The sequence below is a fragment of the Pinus tabuliformis genome, chromosome Q (assembly GCF_031772625.1).
Source record: "Pinus tabuliformis cultivar Carrire ecotype Pingquan chromosome Q, CPIR1, whole genome shotgun sequence".
In the NCBI taxonomy this organism is placed as follows: Eukaryota; Viridiplantae; Streptophyta; class Pinopsida; order Pinales; family Pinaceae; genus Pinus; species Pinus tabuliformis.
In genome coordinates, this window is record NC_142296.1 from 816,436,751 (window position 1) to 816,460,143 (window position 23,393).

Genomic DNA, 23,393 nt, shown 5'->3' on the forward strand with positions numbered 1-23,393 from the left:
TTTTTATATATATATATATATATATAAACCTTTAACATAGGTATAAATTTTCAATATTACTTAATACTGGTTATAGTCACTCAAACTTAAAAGATTTGACTTTTTTTCACTAAATTATATATATATATATATATATATTTATTTAAAAATTTGAATTGAAAAACTTAAAAAAATAACTGTAAAATATAAAATGTTTCAAAATTTTCTTTAAAATTTGCCACCTAAAATTTTTTCTACTTTGCAAATTATTTTATCATAAAGTAAGTTTACTTTTTTCACATCTAAATTTTAATTGCTCAATAAATATTTTTTAGTTCAATATAGTAGAGATGTTGTAATTTCATGTTTAACATTTTGACTTGGTCAAAATAAAATAAAATAAATTGACTTATCAAAATAAAAATAAAATAAAAAACATAAAATTTGTCAATCCAATATAATAGAGATGTTGTAATGTCTTATTTAACATTTTCAGTAGTTCAAAATAAAACTAGCATAGGTCCATCTTAACTCCCGATCTACTAAGCCCCTAGAAAGATCAAATATCTTTTCACTCAAGAAATTTGATCCCTCTCGATACTTGGTAGATCCAGAGTTAAGATGGATCTAGGCTAGTTTAATTATTAATTATGCCGTGATCATCCAGAGTTAAGATGGATCTAGGCTAGTTTAACTATTAATTATGCCGTGATCAAATGTTTACATAGGAGTTAAGGTTATTTATGAAACTCAAATATAAGAATTTTTTTAATATAAAGTGGATCAGATGAGAAGAAATCTTGGATAAAATATAATACATGTTATCCAATATTTATTACCACTCTCACCCTATAAAAAGTGGCTAGGGTGGGGGGTGTTATGGCCTAAATCTACCTCAGGCTGAGAAAGGCAGGTCTAGGGTAACATCAAACCACGCTTAACCTGGTAGCTAGCCCTACCAGGTCGGGAGAGGGCTCTCTCCTTGTCAATCTCAGGAAAATATGGCCAATAAAGCTTGAGATGACTGATATAAAGACTAATTTTAGGTTAGGTATATGCTCAAAGGGGTTTGATTGAGTTTTATGCTGGATCAAAAGTGAAAGGCAGTTTTGGGTCTGGGGAATGGACTCAGTCTTGCAGAGGTTTCTGTGGGGCGAGGTAGGAAAATGCTTTAGTACTTTGAATTGAGTGAAATGGAGAGTCTTAAGACTGGTGAGGAGTTGGAGAGGGCATGAAAGTATCAGGAATCCTCTTCAAACAGTTGAAAACATGTAAAGCTAAACAAACCCTAGGTAGAGCACTGCAACATCAATGATTTCTACCTTTATCCTTGATTCATTTAGTTAAGCTAAAAAGAGAGAGATGATGGCATACATAAACACATGTAAACTTGAATCACAGAAGGAAAAACAATACTAAATCACCTTGCCACAAGAATCCCACAAAATGCTGCAAACCCTAGTCTATTTCCTTGCCAAACTGCAGAGATGAATGTACAATAATGCTCAAAGCATTCACAAGAGTCCAACCTTTACAAATGACTGAAAAAGTACTAGATATAGGCAACAAACCACCCATGCTAGCATTTAGGGGTCGAATTCATGAGTTTAGGAGCTGTTTCAACAAGATCTAAACTAAGAACTGAAAAATAAGTAGTGGAACAACTTGCCTCTAAAACCTAGGAAACTGATTCATTCAGTTCAAAACCACCTATACATGATGTATCTACCTCCTTGAGTCAATTTTCATAATTTTACATCAAAGTACATCCATTTACATTAATTTACATCATGAGTTTGACCATGAGAGAGAAAAAGTCAAACTGAGAAAAAACTAGTCGAAAAATAGAGTTTTTTAGCAAAATTGACACTTTTTCATCCTGTGCGTAGCACCATTTTTTCTGTGTGTAGCGTTTTTCGCATCTGCATTTGGAGGCCTTCCCCTTCACCAAATTTTCTCCAAGTGGGCTTGTTGGAAAGGTCTATCTGTCTACTTTCTAGAACAAGTGGAATTTTTGAATTTGGTCTTCATTTGCCCTTCCAAAAGTTAGTTCTCCCAACACTGCTTCCTGTGTGGCCAAAAAGTGGCAGAGAGGGCATTTTTGAGGTGTTTTTGACCCTTTTGGAGGCCCAAAACTTGTCAAAACTTCCTAGTAATTTCTGGGTATGCATAATTTTTCATTAGGAATCCAAAAATGTAGAGTTTTCCTCCAGAGGAGGTCCCTATCAAAAGCGAGCGCCGGGTGGCGCTACGCACTAGCCGGAAAAACTTGTTTTTTCCTTCAAAATTTCAAAATTGCCAAAAAGTGTGCCAAATTTCTTGAAATTTGGCATAAGTGACCTGCATAAATTACTATGTTGGGCCAATGAAGCTTCAGCCAAGATCTTGAGCTTATCTTGCTCCTCAAAGTTTTCCTCAACTTGGCTTTTAGGCTCCTTATCTTCGCTTTGCAAATCTTGTTTCTTGCCAAATAATGATAAACCATGTACCTCAACATCTTTTTCTCCTTATTGGCTTTATCAAGCAGCTTCTCCAAGTGCATATTTTCCCTCTCTAGCCAAGATTCCCGGTCAGCATCAATCTCTTGCTCAAGCGGTGTCAATTTGACTTTCCTCCTCTTTGTTGCTTGCCTGTTTTCCCTTATGTTTTGCAGCTCCATGATTGTCTGTTTGTCCTCCAACTACTTGTTCCATTGCTCAAGGTAATTTATGATCCACTTAGCTCTTTCAAGGTTAAGAGATAAGTCATGAATGTCAGCTTCTTGTTCTTTGATGATCTCCTTGAGTTTTGAGCTTTGGGAGCCCAAATCAATATCCTCATCTTGAATCAAAATGAAATCTTTCTCCTGGCCTTCAGAAGGCCCTTCATCATGCAATGGTTGTTTCCCTTTATCCTGTACCTGCTTTGCTGAAGAAGAAGGCAAAACCCCTTTCACCCCGGGTGAAGATAGCATTTGCCTATGGTCTGATGAAGGAAACAAGACCCCTTCCACCCCAGGTGGAGATAGTACTCATTTGGCAGCTGCAAATAATATCCTTGTGCCCTTTTCATAAGTGATAAATACTGGCACACTGGTAGTTTGAGTCTTATGAACCTCTTGCTGATTTGAAGGCCCTCCTACCTCTTGAAATACTGATGGGGTCACTTGAAGGCTTTTGAAAACCTCATGTGAAATGAAATCATTCCATGAAACATTCAACAAACTCAGCTGATGCAAAACAACAATCTTGATCAATGCAAAGTGATAAATGATGTTGTACTATTGATGAGGACGTTTTCTTTGCACCAATGTAGTCATTTTCTCAATATTTTTGCATATGAAATAGGGGAGGTTCATCATCCTCACTCTAGTGAAATGCATCAATAATCTAACATGATAAGTGTACAAGCGAAAAAATCTCCCTTCACAGCTGAAGTATTTGATAATGAGCTTCATGAATGGAGCATAAGTGTCCTGTAAGTATCTGAAAGGAAAGACCCTACTGATTTGCTTTTGATAACTAGCCTTGATATAAGGCTCATAATGCTCTTTGTCCACAAGCTATCCTTTGTTCCACTGTTCACCCACATTAGGAATACTTGTTGCTTCAGCTATAGTTTCAGGTGTCAAAGTGAAGGTAACACCTGCTAAATTGACCTAGCCATTGTGAAGATGGAGAACAACTAATCTAGCAAGCTCATGGTGGTATTTCACCATTTCCACCATCTCACAAAACTGGTATCAATACTGCGTTTGAAACATGCTACTGCAAGAGGACAAGCAAATAATTCTGTGAGTGTGGTGGGCTCCTCCCGGATGTGTTTTCCTCCCTTATGTGGCTTTCTTGGTGCATGAATCTCTTGGGAGGAATCACTCACAGTTTCCTCATCCCTTTCATAAGTTGAATCTGTTTCCATATTTGACACTGTATGGTGTAAAATGATGAGTATGAAGAGATTTGAAGTCAAAAATAGGTGACTATTGTTTGATGAATAGGACTGATGAGTGGAGGATTTGATGTTGGCTGTAAGGTTTTTAGGGAGTGATAGGGTTTGGGAATGCAGATTAGGGTTTGGGGAGTAGTGGGAATTTGTTAAGGTTTTAGGGTTTTGGGGATAGGGGGTAGGATGATTGTAAGTGAGAGAGGGAAAGGGAAATGAAATTTAGGAAATGTAGTGAAGAGGGATGGTGTATGGGAGAATTATGTAGGGGAGAAAAACAGCAAGAATATCAAAATTGCAAAACCCTAGACAGTTTTGGTAATGCACTGTGCAGCAAATTAGGGTTGGATCTTGCACCTATCAAAACACCATCAATGAGGAGTAAATCTCTTGCAATGGCAATTTGGGATGTTTTACTTACTTGTGGAATGATATTGGCAAAGTTTTGGAGCTTAAGGAGGTTGATTGAGCGAAGTTTAGGCTTGGAGGACTGGTGTGCCGCACCAGTTCAACTCCCTGTGTATTTTCTGCACCTGGTGCGCTGCGCCGAGTAGGTGCGCTACGCATAAACCCAGGTGCGCCGCGCCGAGCAGGTGCGCTGCGCATAAACCCACGTGCGCCGCGCCTAAACCCAAGTGTGCCACGCCAAGAAACTTTGCTGTGATTTTTCCTTCTTCGCCTCAAATCGTGATTTTCGCCTTGTTCTCTCACTCTTTTGGCACAAATGAAGTCTATAACACAAGAAACACTTTATATACAAATGACTTTAATTTTTTATTTAAAAGAAACCCACTTTCTAATGTTTTCTTTTTCACTTTGTTCTTTAAAAACTCTGTTTTGCAGTTTGCCTCTCTTTCTGACTTTTGATGGACTAATGCTTTGAATTTCTTGTCTCTTTTGTAGGAGCTGGAGTGTAGGAGTTTGGCAAGGTGACGGGGCTGCATTTCCGAACTTATTACATATAGGAAAATTAAAATTACATGAAATTTTTATACATAGAAGATAAAACTCTGTTTTTCCTCAAAACAGGGTTTTGAGGAAAAATCAATTACTGAGAATGTCATTATTGAATTTTTTGATGCTGAGACCTTATTAGACCTCCTCATGTGTCTGCTGACCATTATTAAGCTTTTACAAGACTATGGTGACAAACCTTAGACCTAATGAGACCTAAAACCCTAAAAATGGCTTTTGCAAATGTAAAGACAAAAGATGATTGTAAATGACCTAAATTTGTGAAAATAGGCCAACAAGTAAAGATCATGAGGGAAAATTGATAATATGCCACTACCATCAGATGATCCATGGTCCTAATGGAATGCAGCTGATTGGATGAGACACCTAAAAATGCATGCAACAAGAGAATTTTGATCACTGATGGAGGGATGAAGATACCGACACTAACAGGGGGAAATACTAATTAAAATGTAATATTATTACTTTTTACCTAATATTTCCCATCACCCCACCCTAAATATTACATTTTACCTAATATTTCCCATCGCCCCAGCCTAAATATTACATTTTACTCGATATTTTGAGTTTGTTTACTTTTAAACTTCAATATATAAAGAAAAATTTCTATAAGAAGTGGACGAGTTGAGGGGAACTATGAGGTAAAATGAAATATTATAGTATTATATTTTACCCAATATAACCTAGTAAAAAGTGGATAGAGGTAGAGATAAATAATAGACAAAATGTAATAATTATATTTTACCTAATATTTGCTAGACCTCCTTCCCTCACCCCAACTCACTTTCATAGCTAGCTTATTCATTTCTAAACTACCATCCTAGATCTATGAGAGTTCTATAAAATCATTATTACACATTAAGAGATTATATTACAAATATTGTGTTAAAGTGATTATCAAAGAAATGATTAAAATGAAGAAGTAAGTATTCAACTTGTTAGAATTAATGGAGAATAGGTTATTCTTGTTACGTAGTTATGCATTCTACTTTTCTTAGTCATCCAGTTTCTATTATTCAGGGATATGATTTGTTGTCCCTAACAAATTGTATCTATTTATTATTGGACATTAATGTGAAGATGGTGTGGCAATTTGCTTGTAGGAGCTCTTGGTGATCCGCACCTGTGAGCTCCTCTTGTGTTGGTTTGTCATTTCATGTCTTCTGTGTGCAACTCTTGACATGGTATCAGAGCTGCAGGACTATTAATCCTGTAGGCTGAGTGAAGGGAGTGACTGTAGCGAAATTGTCACGAGTCTTGTGTGAAAAAGTGCGACGACCACCCTGTGATCCTTCTCGTCGTCACCCTTTTAAAAAATTGATGCGAGCGGTGGATAGATCTTCGCGGATAAGTTTTGTTTTTCGGCGAAGATCTTCGCGATCCCGTGGTGTGTAAGAGAGCCCAATGGATTAGAAGAGGCTATGAGGGCTGTGTGAAGCTGTGCATTTTTTTCTCCTTTCAAAACGTGTAGAGGTTTGGAACAGCGTGATCCTCATTCAAGAGGCCGCGTGGAGGAATCGCCCACTGTCTGGCTGAGGGAGAAGTGTGGACGTGAGGTGTTCAGGTTGGATCTGCATCGAAGAGGAGGCCAGATCGCCAGCAGAGCTGTGAGGAGGAGGTGAGGAGGCCGAGATCACTCAAGACCGTGGAGGAAGTCGTGAGCTGAAAACTATAAAACGGACGGTGCTAAAAGTTAGACGAAACGGAAATACTCCAACACAACAGGTAAGAGCGCACTTAGTGAGCCTTTTGTTCCATTACATACCTGGTTGGGCAGTAATGGCAGTGAATAAACGCAAGAGCACAACTACTGTGGCTATCCAACCACCCCATTTACCATAACTTAATTTGTCCATCTGTCAACCAAATGTTTGCACAGCAGAAGGATTTGGACTGATGGCTTTTCCGCTCGGCCTTTTCTCCCAACTGTGTTGCGATCCCTCCTGTATGAGACCTCACAAGAGCGAATGATTCCACTGAAGGTGTCTTTTTTATAATGAAGGTGTGTTTAAGGGGAGAGGAAACTTCGCCCTTTTGTCGTTTGTGGTTATCCAATCAAAGTAAGACATGTGGTCGACTGTCAAATCCATTATTGGTACCCACTGAACAAAAGCATGATCCGGAGACCCGACCCTAGTTAACCTTCGTTACTTTTAGCCACTTTCATTCTGGCCATAACCTTCATTGTACCAGGATTCGATATTGAGAAATCTTTAATTAAAAAAAATCTGGGGTTTCTTTAAATTATTGAAGATTTTATTCATTCAAGATGAATAATCAAATTGCTGAAGCTTATCTCAATGAGAGTAATAAGCTTGATGGTTTCAATTACACCAATTGGAAGTTTAAGCTTCAGACTCTGCTTGAGGGACAGAATGCCCATGGCATTGCCACCGATGATGAGGTCAAGCCGACTGCTGCAATTGGTGGATCGAATACAACGATTCAAGGCTGGGAGAAAAGGGAGATGAAAGCAAAGGTTCTCCTCAAGTTATTAGTCAAAGATTGCGTCATCCCTCACATTCGAGATTGCAAAACAACGAATGACATATGGACGATTCTGAAAGAGATGTACAAGATCAAGAACACCAGTCGAACCTTGTACCTCAAGAAGAAGATTCTCTCCATCAAGATGGAGGAGAATGAGTTTGTTTCTTCATTCATACCCCAGATAAAGGAAGTTAAAGATAAACTAACTGATATCGGTCAGACCGTGGCGAATGATGATCAGGTGACAATTACCATGAATGGCATGACGAATGATTATCGGATGTTTATAATGGGATTGAATGCAAGAGAAAAGCCTCCGGGCTTTGAAGAGCTCATCTTACCACAAGAAGAGGAAAGGAGGTTGTCTCTCAAACCTCAAAATCTCGATCTTGCATTGAGGACAAAGTTCAAGCCAAAGGGGAAGCAGTGGTTGATCATAAGAAGGGCAGCGCATCACGAAAAAGGACACCACAAGGTATGACCTCACATAAACATGACTCTGCTCCTAAATTCTTTTATTGTGGTAAGATAGGCCATATTGCTAAATTTTTCCATAAGAAAAAGGGAGATGGAGAGAGGTACAAGCAGAGAAGACATGCAGGACATCTGGTTGATGCAGATCAAAGCCAGGATGTTAGATTATTTATGGCTGAGATTGCACTAGCCACTGAGGAGGATGAATCAGATATTTGGTTCGTAGATTCTGGAGCCTCCTCACATATGACAGGTAAAAAGCAATGGTTCAGAAATTTTAGAGAATCCAACACTGGAGTAAAAGTATACCTTGGAGATAATAGAGGGTACGAGATCAAGGGACATGGAGATGTCCTTGTTACTCTGCCTGATGGAAAGATCAGGAATATATCTGATGTGTGGTATGCTCCTGGTATTAAGAACCTGATTTTTGTATCAAAGATTACAGATCAGGATCTCAAGGTAGAATTCTTTAAATCTCATTGTATTACTAAAGACTTGCTGGACCGGATGAAGCCTATTGCTACAGGTATTTGTATAGGAGGACTCTACAAATTGGATGTGAAGAGTATGCCACAACAAGCATTGAGGTCATCGGATAAGTCTGCTGAAAATTTGTGGCATCAGTGACTTGGGCACATCAATTTCAGTGACCTTCTTCTATTGCAGAACAAAGGTTAGGTAGATCATGGTCTTCCTGTTTTGAAAAAGTTGCATATTGATTGTGAAGCATGTGCATTCGGTAAACAATATAGAGATGAATTTCCTGTTGTTAAAGATAGGAAACAGAGAGATACACTTGAACTTGTACACATTGATTTATGTGGCCCTATGCAGACAAGATCGTTAGGTGGGGCCTACTATTTTTTAATCTTTTTTGTTGACTGTACAAGATTCACATGGGTGTATTTTCTTAGATAAAAGAGTCATGCGTTTGAGTATTTCAAGCAGTTCAGGAACATGATTGAGAAGCGGACATGAAAGTTCATCAAGATTCTTCGATCAAATTAAGGCGGAGAATTCAAGAAAGGGGATTTCAACAAATACTGTAAAGAGCATGGGATACAATAGCAATTTACAACACCTTACACTCCTCAGCAGAATTGAGTAGCTAAGAGGAAAAATAGAACACTGGTGGAGTGTGCTTGCAGTATGTTGAAAGGTAAAAATCTAACTAATGGTTTTTGGGTAGAAGCTATTAATACTGTAGTGTATTTGAAGAATAGGAGTCCTACTAAAAGTCTTGATTATAAAATTCCTTAATGGAGTTTAGGCTTCTGTGATCCATATTATGTTAGAGAAAGATTTCGGCGAAAATCACATGGAAAATCATTTGTCGACGCGTTTCGAACCAACTAGTGTGGTTCATCGTCAGGACAAGTTGGTTCGAAACGTGTCGACAAATGATTTTCCATGTGATTTTCGCCGAAATCTTTCTCTAATATAAAATTCCTTTTGAAGTGTTGTTTGGCTTCAAGCCTGCAGTAAGTCACCTTAGGGTATTTGGTTGTAAATCTTTTTCACATGTTCTCAAAGAGAACGGGAAGAAGTTAGATTCAAAGGCCATTAAATGTACCTTCATTGGATACTGCAGTGAGTATAAGGCTTATAAATTATTTGATCCTTCTACTCACAAGGTGTTTGTTAGTAGAGACGTAGTATTCCATGAACAGGTTGATGATGGAAATCCTATTCAAGATAATGAAGAATGGCATGTACCCTTACTTTCAGATGAGGATGTTGAAATAGGGATCAGTCAACAGCAACAACAACAACAACAACAACAACAGGATAAAGAGGAGGAAATTGAGTTCAGTCCACAAAGAGAAGAACAAAGCAAAATAATTGACGCCCCACCACTCAGGAGATTAAGCAAGCTGAAATAGTTACCAACTCGTTTAGGGATAGTGCGCTCATGTTTGGCATGTTAAAAATTGCACAACCTTCTAATTTTCATGAAGCTAGTAAGAGTTCTGAATGGAAGGAAGCAATGAAGGAGGAATATGAATATATTATTAAGAACAATACTTGGGATCTAGTAAAGCTTCCTCATGATAAACAACCCATAGGTTGCAGATGGTTATTTAAGTTGAAATTTAAAGTAGATGGGTCTATTGATAAGCATAAAGCAAGGTTGGTTACAAAGGGGTATTCCCAGAAAGAAGGTATTGATTTTGAGGAAGCATTTGCCCCTATTGCAAAATTAAATACCATTAGATTGATTATTGCTTTAGCCACTAAGCATCATTGGAAAATACATCAGTTATATGTCAAATCTGCTTTCTTAAATCGTGATTTAAAAGAAGAAGTATACTTAATGCAGCCTGAGGGGTTTGTTAAGAAGGGAGAAGAGCATTTAGTATGTAGATTAAAGAAAGCTTTATATGGTTTAAAGCAGGCTCCTAGATCCTGGTACGAAAAAATTGATTCATTTTTCCTCATGCATGGTTATAAACGGAGCAAAAATGATCCTAATTTGTATACTGTGTTTAATGATGAGGGGCAGATAGTGTTGATTTCTTTATATGTAGATGATCTGATCATGACAGGGAGTGTAGACAATCCCATTGAAGAAATCAAGCAACAGTTATGACAAAAATTTGAGATGAAGGACCTTGGAGAAATGCATTACTGTTTGGGTCTAGAAGTTTGGAGAGATTCAAGCCAAACTTTCTTGTCCCAGGGTAAGTATGCTAAGATTTTGTTGACTAAATTCAAAATAGATGAGTGCAAGGTTGCATTTGTGCCTTTACAACAGAACAACAAAATTTAGGTGGATGATGGTTCAAAATATGCAGATGCAACATTGTACAGACAATTAGTTGGTAGTCTTATCTATTTGACTACAATGAGACCAAATCTAGCTTATGCAGTGAGTGTTTTGAGTCAGTTCATGACTCAACCTCATGAGAACCATTGGCTTGCAGTGAAAGGAGTACTGAGGTATCTACAAGGAACTCCAGACTTTGGTATTTGTATTCTGACTCATTTCATGTTAGCTTGTCAGGTTATACAGACTCTGATTGGGCAGGAAATTTAGATGATAGAAGATCAATTATAGGTTACACCTTTAGCATTGGGTCTGGGGTCATCTCTTGGTGCAATAAGAAGCAACATATTGTACCCTTATCCTCAGCAGAAGTAGAATATCAAGCTATGTGTGTAGCAACATGTGAGGCAGTTTGGTTGCGCAGACTTCTCCAAGATGCAGGGGAAGAACAGACAGAAGCTACGGTTATCAATTGCGATAATCAAAGTTCCATCAAATTGACTTGCAATCCTATGTTTCATAAAAACACTAAGCACATAGACACTCAATTTCATTTTGTTAGGGAAAAGGTGCAGTCCAAAGAGATTTTTGTTGAATATTGTAATTCTTGTGATAATATGGCTGATATATTTAGTAAGCCTCTGGGAAGACTGAAGTTTGAGTTGTTTAGGGACATATTAGGTGTGTTTAAGAACCCTTTCTCCATTAAGGAGGAGTGTTAGAATTAATGGAGAATAGGTTATTCTTGTTATGTAGTTATGCATTCTACTTTTCTTAGTCATTCAGTTTCTATTATTCAGAGATATGATTTGTCATCCCTAACAAATTGTATCTATTTATTATTGGAGATTAATGTGAAGCTGGTGTGGCAATTTGCTTGTAGGAGCTCTTGGTGATCCGCACCTGTGAGCTCCTCTTGTGTTGGTTTGTCATTTCGCGTCTTCCGTGTGCAACTCTTGACACAACTATTGTCATGTATGCTCTTCAGTCTTGCTTAATCATACTCTTGTGAAAACACCTTCCTAAATCACCAATAGTCTCTAGGAGCACCATGAATAAGTTTGGCCATTTCTGGTAGGCCACATGCATCTACAACCCTCGATCCTCTCTTTTCTCACCACCGTCAAGTGGGAAACACGATAGCTGAGTCCAGACCCTAACAATATATAAAGTACTAGCATTCTCAGTGACAATGTAGGGATACATAATAACATAAACCCACTCTCACCAATTATATACTATTTTCTTCCCATATTCCTAGTCTTGCCAGTGTAAAATCATAGGGTAAATTTTATTAAAGACATTTACTTTGAAGGAAACCCCAACGTTGTTGGGACAATGTATGGATACACAATAACTTAAATCCACTCTCACCAATTATATAATATTCTCTTCCCATATTTGTGGTCTTGCCAGTGAATTAACTCTGTAAAATCAGAGGGTATATTTTATTAAAAACATCTGAATCACTTTGAATTAAACCCCAACATGGACAACATAGGAATACACAATAACATAAATCCAGTCTCATCACTTATATATTATTCTCTTCCCATATTCCTGGTCTTGCCAATGAATTAACTCTGTAAAATCAGAGGGTAGATTTGATTAAGAACATCTCAATCATTTTGAACCAAACCCCAACAATACAACAATTCAAACTTTGATTTTGAACTATTGATGTGCTGCTCTCAGAAGGGAAGAACAACCCTAGCAAGAATGTTTCATGTATTATCTTGTTTCAGGCCTCTTGCTAATGCATACAATTGAAGCTCTAGGGTGTGATGTGCTACTCATGACCCTACATATCTTAAAATAATAATTCCAGCTAAGAACCTTGAGGTTAATGTAGTTAGGGCATGCATAACACTATAGGTAGGTGAATTGTCTAGGACAAATGAAATGAAAAGCAAGCTCTGAACCTTTCGCTCATATATACGAATGATGTATTCATCCATTCAACTATAGAGTCAAAACATACAAAAAGACTTAGGGCCATTGCACAGATCCATACAGATACCTAGGGTGAACATATCCATGATTTTTTTTTTTACCTTTGCAGGCTACATGGATTCAACGACATCGTTTTCTATAGCTAATTATGTATCTACATATAATATCAAACTAAGATTGATCTAGACTAGTTTAATTCCCCCCTTAAATAGGTTATATTCCACATGAATACCATGGATTCTTAATGTCACGGTTCAATACCATGACTCATTTTTCTTTATTTTTATTATTTAATTTTTATAGGGTTATTTTTATTTTATTTTCACTGAGTTAAAATGTTTACATTACATTACCTTACATATCTCTACCATATTTTAATTTTAATTTAATTTTAATTGAGTCAAAATGTTTACGATTGCATTACATTAAGTTACACATCTCTAGTATATTGGGTTGGAAAAGACCTCTCAACCCAATAAAAATGAATAATTTTATTAAAAAAATATTATATTATATTTTAAATAAAAATATTATATTGAAAATCTAGAGTCCAAAAACTGCCAACACTAAACTAATTATTTCACTTTACTTATTAGTTTAGTTTAGGCTGAAGAGCACACAATAAAAATAAAATAAAATAAAAAACATAAAATTACTAATGATATTTATAATTAATTAAATTAATAATTAAATCAACTTAAATAAAAATAAAATAAAATAAAAAACATAAAATTAATAATTATATTTATAATTATTATAATTAATAATTAAATCAACTTAAATAAAAAACATAAAATTAGTAATTTTTATTTATAATTAATAATTAAACCAACTTAGATTCATTTTAACTTTGGATGTATCAAGTGTGGAGAAAGTTCACATCTATTGAGATGCAAAAATCTTTTAAAATGAAAAGAGATTTGTTTCCTCTCACATAGTAGATCCAGAATTAAGATAAATCTAAACTAATTGATAACTATGTCAAAACAATTTTTTGTTTGTTTGTCATGTGGTCTGAGTTCTTCAGCTTGACATGTGGCTTGAGTTCTTCAGCTTGACATGTGGCTTGAGAAACTGCGACCGAGAAGCATCTAAGCCATTATAATCACTCGAAAATGACACGCGACTTAAGCCACACCAACATAACTGGATTTTTGTCCACAAAATTTCAAAACAAAACTATTAACAAAAATAAATATATAATAAATATATGAAAACTCTAAAAAATAATTTTACTATAAAATAAATTTAACTTCTCCACTTCTCAACTTTAATGGATAACTATGTCAAAACTTTTAACAAAATGAATATTCGATAAATACATCAAAACTCTTGAGCAAAATGAATACGTGCATTTTTATTTCAAAACTCTTAACAAAATTCATTCCAATTGATTTTAAATGTGTTTATTCATTTTCCATTAAAAGCTTATCAAATTCCATACTAATACAAAATATTTCATATGTGTTGATATAAATTCGTGAATTAAACCTCTATTAATCTTGAATTTCTTTCCCGGTACAATATTTATCAACTTCCTCATACAAAACTAATTATTTTCTTTCCAGCTTCACCCTTTTTTTTTTCTAGTAAGCTTTCCAGCTTCGCCTTAGTCAAAGCTTCAGCCGCTTCGTAATTAATTTTGACTTTTTTTCCTTAATTTGAATTTCAAACTTGTTGGGTTTTCACTTTATATTATTTTATTCTTCGTTGTTTCCAATAAAAGTCGACTGAAAATATATAAGATATTATACCTTAGTAGACCTAACCCAATCTAACCCGACTTCTCTTACCCTACCCTCACATAAAGGGTATCTTTATTCGACCAAGTTCACATTCCAAGAAGAAGCAACTCACTAAACATTATGACTCCCTTTTCTCTCCTCTCCTCTCTTCTCCTCCCCAAGGGATTTGGGTTTGGTGTTTCCCAAGAAAGACCTCCTCTATCTACCTCTACCTCTACCGGCAAAGGCAAAGGTATGTATGGTATGTATGTTTTGGCCAACTTGAATTGACCTAACCACTATTTCCATGTGACCACACTGCACAGTTATTTATGCATTCTATTATATAAGTTGAACACGGTTTTCGAGAAAAGTAGAGTTGTGGTGGAGGCCGTTTTTGGTCACATGACAATGAGAGCGCGCGATTCCATTTGACTCCATGAACCACTATGTGGTAGGACTGGGGGCCCGGCTACAATCCCCTCGTGATAGCGTAGGCAGTGAGGGGTGGGAGGTTCCCATTAATGAATGAAATTCGCGACGCCCTTTCATAATTCTGATTTTGGGGGTCAAAAGTAACGTCACCCAAATTGATTCCCAATTATGAGTCCCGTGACGGGAAGCCCTGCTACTGCTACTGCTACTGCTACCTCTGCCCTGCGACAATGGAGTGAGTAACGGCAAACACTGGCCGTACGCAACTCAACTCAACTCATTTGACGTCATTTTTGACGGGGACGATTTTTCTTCTCTCTAGTCGGAAAACCCAACGACTTTGCAGCACATGTTGCGTAACGGTACCTGGCGCTGTTCCGAGGACCACAAATAGACCCACGTACGCGGTTTCTGTCAGTTGACGCGCAGTTGGTTTCGCTACAAACTAACAAGTGGCACAAGGTAGGGTTTTGAGTCGACTTCTTTTAGCTGTTAGCAAGGTAGGGTTTTAAGTCGACTTCTTTTAGCTTTTAGCGTGCACAGGGAAGGGAAATGGGGGGAAAATGTGAAGGTAATTGTTTCCTGGAAGATTCCCGCCATGTTGATGTTGATGTTGATGTCGATGTCGATGTCGATGTCGATATTGATGTTGTTGGCGTTGGCGTCGGGATGTTGGTGCGTGGACTTTAGGTAGAGTATGAAGGTTTTTTGTCCCCGTCAAAAATATACGCACTTTCTGCTCCTTTTCATCAACTGAAACCCTGACGATTGTCAGACAACATATTTACCGGCTGTAACACACTTCGTTGCCAAACCCATCGATTACGCCCTGCCATTGTACCACTAACTCTCCTACCTAGTTAACCCTTGTAGAGTTTAATAGTTATTCAGAATACCCTAGTTAAAGCTTGTACACTTTATAGTTACTCAGATCAGAATATGGTGTGGGAGTTTAGGTAACGCCATAGTCTAACGAGGCTAACACGCATTTCTGTGACAATTCATAAAACGACACGAGTCCCACCAAAATTTGGGCAGTTTCTGCAAAATAACTATGGGATTTTGTATATGATGTGAGAGCAGTATTCCTATATATATATATATTTATAACATCTGTTTCATATTAAAGCACCGACACCTATGGTATTGCGGATATCTGTGTATTTATTTAGTGCAGAGTAAATCGTTGCCGTTTATATTCAATTGTTTCCGCTGGATTCTTCTTTCGCACTTTGCAATTTGACCGTAACTATATAATACTTTTTGGCTTCCATTGTCTTCATCCTGCATGTCTGTCTGTTTGTCTCTGTTTAGTCCGCGGTTCAAACCTTTTTTGGACCCTATTGTTTTGCATTCAATGTCCGTCTGTGCTCATGTATCTAAGCCCAGAGGCATTCATTCCTCTTCCTCCCTCAATCTCCCTATCAAAATGATTGATTCCCCTGATTTTTAACCATGTATTTTTGGTGTCCCACTGTATATGTCTCACCAAGTTTCCATGAATCCAGTTCTCAAGAGCAGATAAAGCTGCCCATGCATTCTACTCGACCACATCATTTTGCTTCCTCCAACATCATGTGTTCATGCATTTTTCCTCATAAGAACTCGACACAAATTAGCTTGTAGAAGCAGCAGCAACGCCAGGTTCTTGTACGTCCCCACTCGGAAAAGCTAAAGCTTTGCAGAATGCTACTTTTCAAGTACTTTTCACACATCATCCACTTGAAAAATACTCTATAGAAGTTTGTAAGGTTCTCTTTGTTTCCTTCCTATCATCCATTTCCACTTCCACTCTGTGTTTCCCATCAGCTACATGTTGGTTGGACTTCATTAGAATCTGTGAAATCTTGTTGTTTTCACTTCCCAAGGAACTGTTTCGTCTTCTTCTTTCCCAGCCACTGTTTGTCGATAGAAAGCAAAGACCACCATTCATTAACTAGAAGAAAAGCCCTTATTCCATCCCTTTTCTCCTGCACTTAAGTCTCATATAGCTCATTGACCAGTCTCCCAATAAATTAGACTTCTTTTCTCACTGGTTCCTAATATTTACTGGATATCCCCATCTTCCAAGCCGTGGCGGGGACTGCGGCATGCTACGAAGAGGATCGGTTTTGTGCTGTTTCTGCAAGAAACACTTGTAGACTTGCATCTGCAACAATAAGAAAGAAATGGACAGCGCTGCTACAATTTTCCTGGCATATGTACACTACCCAGTGCTTACACTGAAGCGTAGCACCTTTTAATCAGTCAAAGCAAAGAAAGCCTACTTTGAGAAACATATATTCCGTGGGTTATAGGAATTCTAAGGGAGAAAGACAGGCATTGGCATTGCTATGCATTTCTTGTTCTAGCGGAGGCGGAGTTTAGTTGAACCAAGTTCTTGATTGATAAGAAAGTCTGCCATCGACTTGAGAAGATTAGAGCCAGGCTGTGTATGACCAATCCCATTAAAAGTTGCATGGTTTTCAACAATGTTGGTGGTTGATTGAGTCAATGCATCGGAAAGAAGCAACGGGGCCGTCCCGATTAGTATGGCTAGTCAATGTATGCAGCGATCCAAACTCGGAGCTTTGTTCATTTCCAATGAATGCAAGAACTTGAGCGGCATTAAACATCATCATATCTGTTGAAGCATCAGGTATAGCTATATATTCTCTGAAAAACAAGGCCTTCTTTCGTTCAAGGGCGCTTTTTTTCGTGCATGCTGAAAATGGAAAGAAAGCATAATTTCTTCTCAGAGGTAGTTAGGAGTCTGTCTCCGGCTAAATCTAGATCAAAAAGTCCCAGCAGAAGTGCTTCTCCACTAAGCTTACTGAGAAGGAATAAACAGCAGTTCCAGAGTCAGCCGGAGCCTCTAATAGCAAGGTCGGGCAGCCTGAGACCCATTGGAGAGACACTAGCCCCTCTTATGGAAGGGCCCAATCCTGAAGGTTTTGAGAATGAGACCAAAAAGGAGGGATGGAGTGCTTTGCACAATTGGATGAAAGGGCAGCTGGCCAGAGCGCCTTCTCTGTCTGGTTACAAGCGTTCGGATCTTCGCCTGCTTCTCGGTGTTTTGGGTGCTCCTTTAGCCCCTATGCCTGTCAGTGGCGATCCTCTTCCTCATCTGAGTATTAAAGACACTCCCATTGTAAGAAATCCTATGCTTTTTTTCATCCCCTTTGCCCTAGTCGTTTTCACGTTTACTGTATTTGCAAGCTCCCTCTCTACTCCAGAACATTGTGTAAATTAACCCATTTGGTAGCTTGATAATTTGTTTTGCACTTATTATCTTGATCAAACATGATATGGGTTGCGGTTTGTAGTGGAAAATGATGGTAATAATTTATGGAGACAGATTAAAGTATAAGACAACATAATAGGTTTTCATAAATAGGGAGTTAATGTTGAGGCACTGGATTTGATTTTATTTTGAGGTGAATCACAGGGCTCGCCCTAATTCCATGCATAATAGGCACCCGTCTACTCATGGTGAGAGGTCTGCAGCTGCAACTAAGGTTGAAAGCCAAAGGGGTTGGGTGGCTGTGCCCCTGCAAAGGGATCGATATGCCGAATCTGACACGCTGCCCAGGGCTGGGACCTAAACGTTACTCACCCTTTACCCTTGGTATTGTTTCGAGAAATATGTAGGAGGGTTTGATATCTGGTTGGGGAAAGAAGTGATTTTGATAAATGTCTATGAGTTTGAGATTTCACACATTATTTCTTTGGATTGTGATAAATGTGGAGAGATATAGTCTGGAAACATGTGATTTAATGTCCAGGGACATGAGTTTGATGTTTCTTTTCTCCTTGCTCTCTGAAGTTCGGTTGAACGATTTTGCTGAAAACCATTATTATTTATGCAGGAAACCTCATCTGCCCAATATATCTTGCAACAATATATAGCAGCCTCTGGAGGTGCCCGGTATCAAAGCTCAATCCGGAATGCATATGCTATGGGAAAGGTGAAGATGTTGGCATCTGAATATGAAACAGCTACAAAAGAAACAAAGAATCGTAATTCCTCTAGAGCAGCAGAGACTGGTGGCTTTGTATTATGGCAGATGATGCCTGATATGTGGTATGTGGAGCTCGCAGTTGGAGGCAGCAAAGTGCATGCAGGGAGCAATGGGAAGCTGGTTTGGAGACACACGTCGTGGCTTGGTGCTCATGCCGCAAAAGGACCTGTTAGGCCTTTGCGTAGGGCTCTTCATGTCCAAATACTAGGCATATCTTTGCTTTACTTTGAATTTCTTATATATATATATATATATATATATATCTTTTTTCTTTTTTTTTCAATTTATTGGTGTTTGCACTGGCCAGAGGCAGACGTCTAAATCTTACTTTACTTCAAGTACATTTCAGGGGGGTTATGTAATTGCTTTCAATTTTCCTCCTTTTACTAGATTCAGTTTTTTCACTCAGGCCATATTTGATTCGCAAGCCTTTGCGTAGGGCTCTTCAGATCCAAATACTAGGCCTATCTTTGCTTTACTTTGAATTTCATATATATACATATATATATAATCTTTTTTTTTCTTGTTTTTTCAATTTATTGTTGTCTGCACTGGCCAGAGGCAGAAGTCTAAATCTTACTTCAAGTACATTTCAGGGGGGTTATGTAATTGCTTTCAATTTTCCTCATTTTAATAGATTCAGTTTTTTCACTCCAGGCCATATTTGATCGCTTTTTTCTTGTTTTAGGTTATGATCTTTTTCTTTAATTTTGACAACTCTTAGGTAGGTGCTAAAACCCGTGTTTCTTGTTGGTCTTTTGATAGGAATGATTATTTCTGCAACCTGACCAAAACAGAACCTGATGGATCATGTATTTAATATGTCCTATGTGTAGGATATCTGGAATATATCTTTGATGGTTTTAGCGAAATTGCGCACTACCTATTGCCAAATTTTAGTTTTCGTAGTGTTCAATTTTATCAGTTTTTCATTACCCAATTACCAAAGCCTACATTCATACTTAGTTCTTGATAAAGTACAGAATCCACATTTTCTGAATTTAGAAGTAATATTTCTTCTTCATTTCTGGTTTGAATTAATAAATTCTGCGGTGTTCAAGTCCTGAAATCTTGTGTTTGGTTCAGGGCTTGGATCCAAGAACCACTGCAACCATGTTTTCTGATGCTAGATGCATTGGAGAGAAGCAAATAAATGGGGAAGACTGCTTTGTTCTTAAGCTTTGTGCAGATCCATCAACCTTAAAGGCTAGAAGTGATGGCCCTGCTGAGATTATCAGACATGTTCTCTTTGGCTATTTTAGCCAGAGAACTGGGCTTCTTGTCCATATGGAAGATTCTCATCTCACACGAATTCAATCTACTGGAGGTGATGCTGTTTATTGGGAGACAACAATAAACTCAGTGCTTGATGATTACAGACCTGTAGAGGGAATGATGATAGCTCATTCTGGCCGCTCTGTTGTCACTCTCTTCAGATTCGGAGAAACAGCAATGAGCCACACCAAAACCCGGATGGAAGAGGCTTGGATTATAGAGGAAGTTGCATTCAATGTGCCTGGATTGTCCTTGGATTGCTTTATCCCTCCAGCAGACATAATGTGTGGTTCTGTCAGTGAAGCCTGCGAGCTGCCTCAAGAAAGAGGCAAATCCATGGCTGGGAGCAACCGCAATAAGGTGACTGCATTGGAGAAACCTCAAGGAAAGGGTGATAACATCATTTGGAGAGTAGAAGTCTGACATTCTTCTATACTCAGTTTAACAAAAACCAGTTTGTAATTCCAGTGTTCTATTGAGACATTAACACTGTTTTTTCCTAAATATGACTTTCAAGGCCTTTCAAGCTGCCTCCAGGAGCCTCATGAGTTAACATGCAGATAATAAACCTTCACAGGCTGTGTCTCAGGGCTGGTGAATGTTTATACGTTGAATGCAGAAACTCTGGATGATTATGTTGGGCGGGATGTTGAACTCTTTCAAGCAGTGTACAATATCTGAGACATATAACTCTTTGTTTACTCACAGCTAATCCTATATGGAAGAAAATTGGTAACGTTGACATAAATGTCCACATCAACAAATAACTGTGCTGCCCACATTTTTCAAATTTCTTGAGGGTGTATATGTTTGCTAAGCAGGCTTTCCATTTCTCAAAAGTTTTGCGAGTTTGATCTTTCCTTCAGGTTATGGACCAGTTTGTGCAGTGTAGTTAGTTCCTCTCCTTGAGAATAAATCTCAATGACCAGGAAGAATGAATGTGGGTGGGTTTTGACATGCGGCCATATGGAAGTGTCTTGATTGGCATGGGAGCTTCAACAAAGCAGTGCCCAAGCATGGTTGTTTCAATTTGGATCGCAGTGTTTATTGGAAATGTCTAAAAATATTGTGTAAAAAATATCAGACTTGTTTTCTGAATTCCTTGATTTTGATTTGGACTAGGCATATTTAAAAAAGAAAATAGTTGTATAAAAGTGGTTATTTGTCTCCAGCTGTCCTGTAACATAGGATCTGCTGCCTATGTTTTAGTAATGATATGTCTAATATTGTCTCTTTTATACGGGGCCTCCATAAAGAAAGTGTCAAATTCACTCTTCAAATTGGAATGGAGTGGTTTCTCTTATGGTTAGGCATTGCAAGCGAAAGAGGCAAATAACTCCAAAGATGATGATCTCAAACTGCAATTTATAAAATTAAGATTTGCAAAACAATCCTATGTATTCTTGTCCATAAAAGACACTGAAAGTTTTATAAAATTGAAGATTTTTGTCGAAAAGATCTTAAACATCATTTGTAATTAATAATTATTATACTTTCTACTTTCGCAAGACATTTTTATATGAGATTTGTTAGCTTCACCAGCGGATGCACAAAAGTAATCGAGATTCTGTAAAAATATAACATGTTGATTGCACCAGTGTTTAACGTGATGTGTAATGTCGGATTTTCTTCTCAAATTTGGGCCCCCCATTGGATGTCACTATTTAGCTTTAGCTTTCGACTTTCGACCAGCAAACCTGAAGGAAAACTGCCTTTGGTTGGCACATTAAAGTTTTCATATGTCACTCTTTCGACCTCGCTTTTCTGTATCTTTGACAAAACGTTACATAATTGAGTTCTGGATTCGAGTGTTACGTATCCACTAATTTGACTACCACTAGAATTCTGTTGTCTTTGTTTCCTGTAAGAAGTTACGAGCTCTGTTATTTTCTTTTCTGTAAGAAGTCAAGTGTGCGATCAACGAAAGATGAAATCGAATAATGAAATGAAACTAAATGGATGGTGGGTTCGCTTTCACTTCTTGCCTTCTGTCTTTATGCCCCACTTAAAAGACAACGAAAGAAACGAAAGACTAGACAGTAAGACTTTCAGGAATGCAGGCAGTTATTTTTTTACTTTATTCGGTGTCATTGCTACACTAGAATTGTTGTCTTCAAGGTGGTTAAATATGTGTTTTGTTATATTTGACTAATTGGTGTTGGATTGAGTTCATAATTTTGATTGTTGAAATCGTTGTGTATGTGTGGGGTTGAGTTAGTAATTTTAAATTTTCTTTATCCTGCAAATTTTGAGTTTCGTCTGTAATTTATGATTCATTTTTAAGAGGTTCTATGAGATTAAATCTCAAGGGTTTTATGAAGTTTTGCATAAGAGTATTTATTAACTAAGCTAACTTTGAGGTTAAAAATATTAATCTTATAACAAACAATAAGATACTAATTTATCCCTGAACCTTGTATTCTCTCAATCTCATTGAAAGAAATAAGCACTGGGTCCAAATGAAAAACAGAAACTGTGTATATCCTTGTGAAATACATTCTGAAACTCTGGATTTCATCTTGTAAAGTTGTTGTGGGTGTGTGAAACTGTCTATATCCTTGTGAAATACATTCTGAAACTCTGGACTAAATCATACAAAGTTGTTGTGGGTCTCTTTAGAGTGCAAACTATGCTACTCAACTCCACCATGGGAGGTAGGCCTGAAATTTTCACGAATGGTTATGGTTTGAACTTTTGACTATATGCTTGTGTGAATATAGGCTCAAATGTAACTTCTCACATTGTCTTTATGACTGGGGAGGTCTTCCTTCGTTGTGTCTAAAACAATGTACTGTACTTTTACCAAGGGCGTGCTCCAAGCTGTCTGCTTTACTTCGTTTTGCTTTGCATACCCTAAAAAGAGTGCAAGTTTCTCTCCTTGCATAACCTAAAAACGTGTCGACCCTACCTGCATTGGTTTTGGTTTTTATTTATTTTCTGGTTTGTGTTTTGGATATCCCTGTTGGATCGGTTGATTGCTGTTCTACAGTCCAGTGTAAAGCATATCCTCGTGACGATCAGATTCTCATGAGGTAATATGAAGTATGCTACTAAAATGTATTAAAAAAATTTAAAAATATGTTAGGAGTTGACTCAAATTATCATTATACTCTTTTGTTCATGATAATCTGTATCTGAATCTGGACTTAAATAGCACTAAAAAGATCAAATTGCTGACATGTGAACATTTTTTCATTTTTTTTGCATCGGTGAAAAATGTTTGCATCTCAAGAAATGGACACCTTTTATCTCATAAAAAATTGTAAGTTCAAATGAATTTAGGTTAGATCTGCTCCAAATTTTGAGTTTTCCTAAAACGTATATTTTCACGACTGGTATCAAATTCTCCTGGTTTATTCTTAATAATTTTCGAAATTCCTCCCTTACGTTAGATGC

At 37.5% G+C, this 23,393-nt stretch overlaps 1 protein-coding gene across 1 annotated transcript; it reads left to right on the plus strand.

Moving 5' to 3' along the window:
* The first annotated feature begins 15,849 nt into the window (after window positions 1-15,849).
* LOC149222150 (uncharacterized) lies at window positions 15,850-21,235 on the plus strand. Its single transcript, XM_089385280.1, has 3 exons — window positions 15,850-17,851; window positions 18,570-18,917; window positions 19,809-21,235. Exons 1-3 carry the CDS (start codon window positions 17,423-17,425, stop codon window positions 20,418-20,420), a joined length of 1,389 nt encoding a protein of 462 aa, XP_089241406.1. The 5' UTR covers window positions 15,850-17,422; the 3' UTR covers window positions 20,421-21,235.
* The last annotated feature ends 2,158 nt before the right edge of the window (window positions 21,236-23,393 follow it).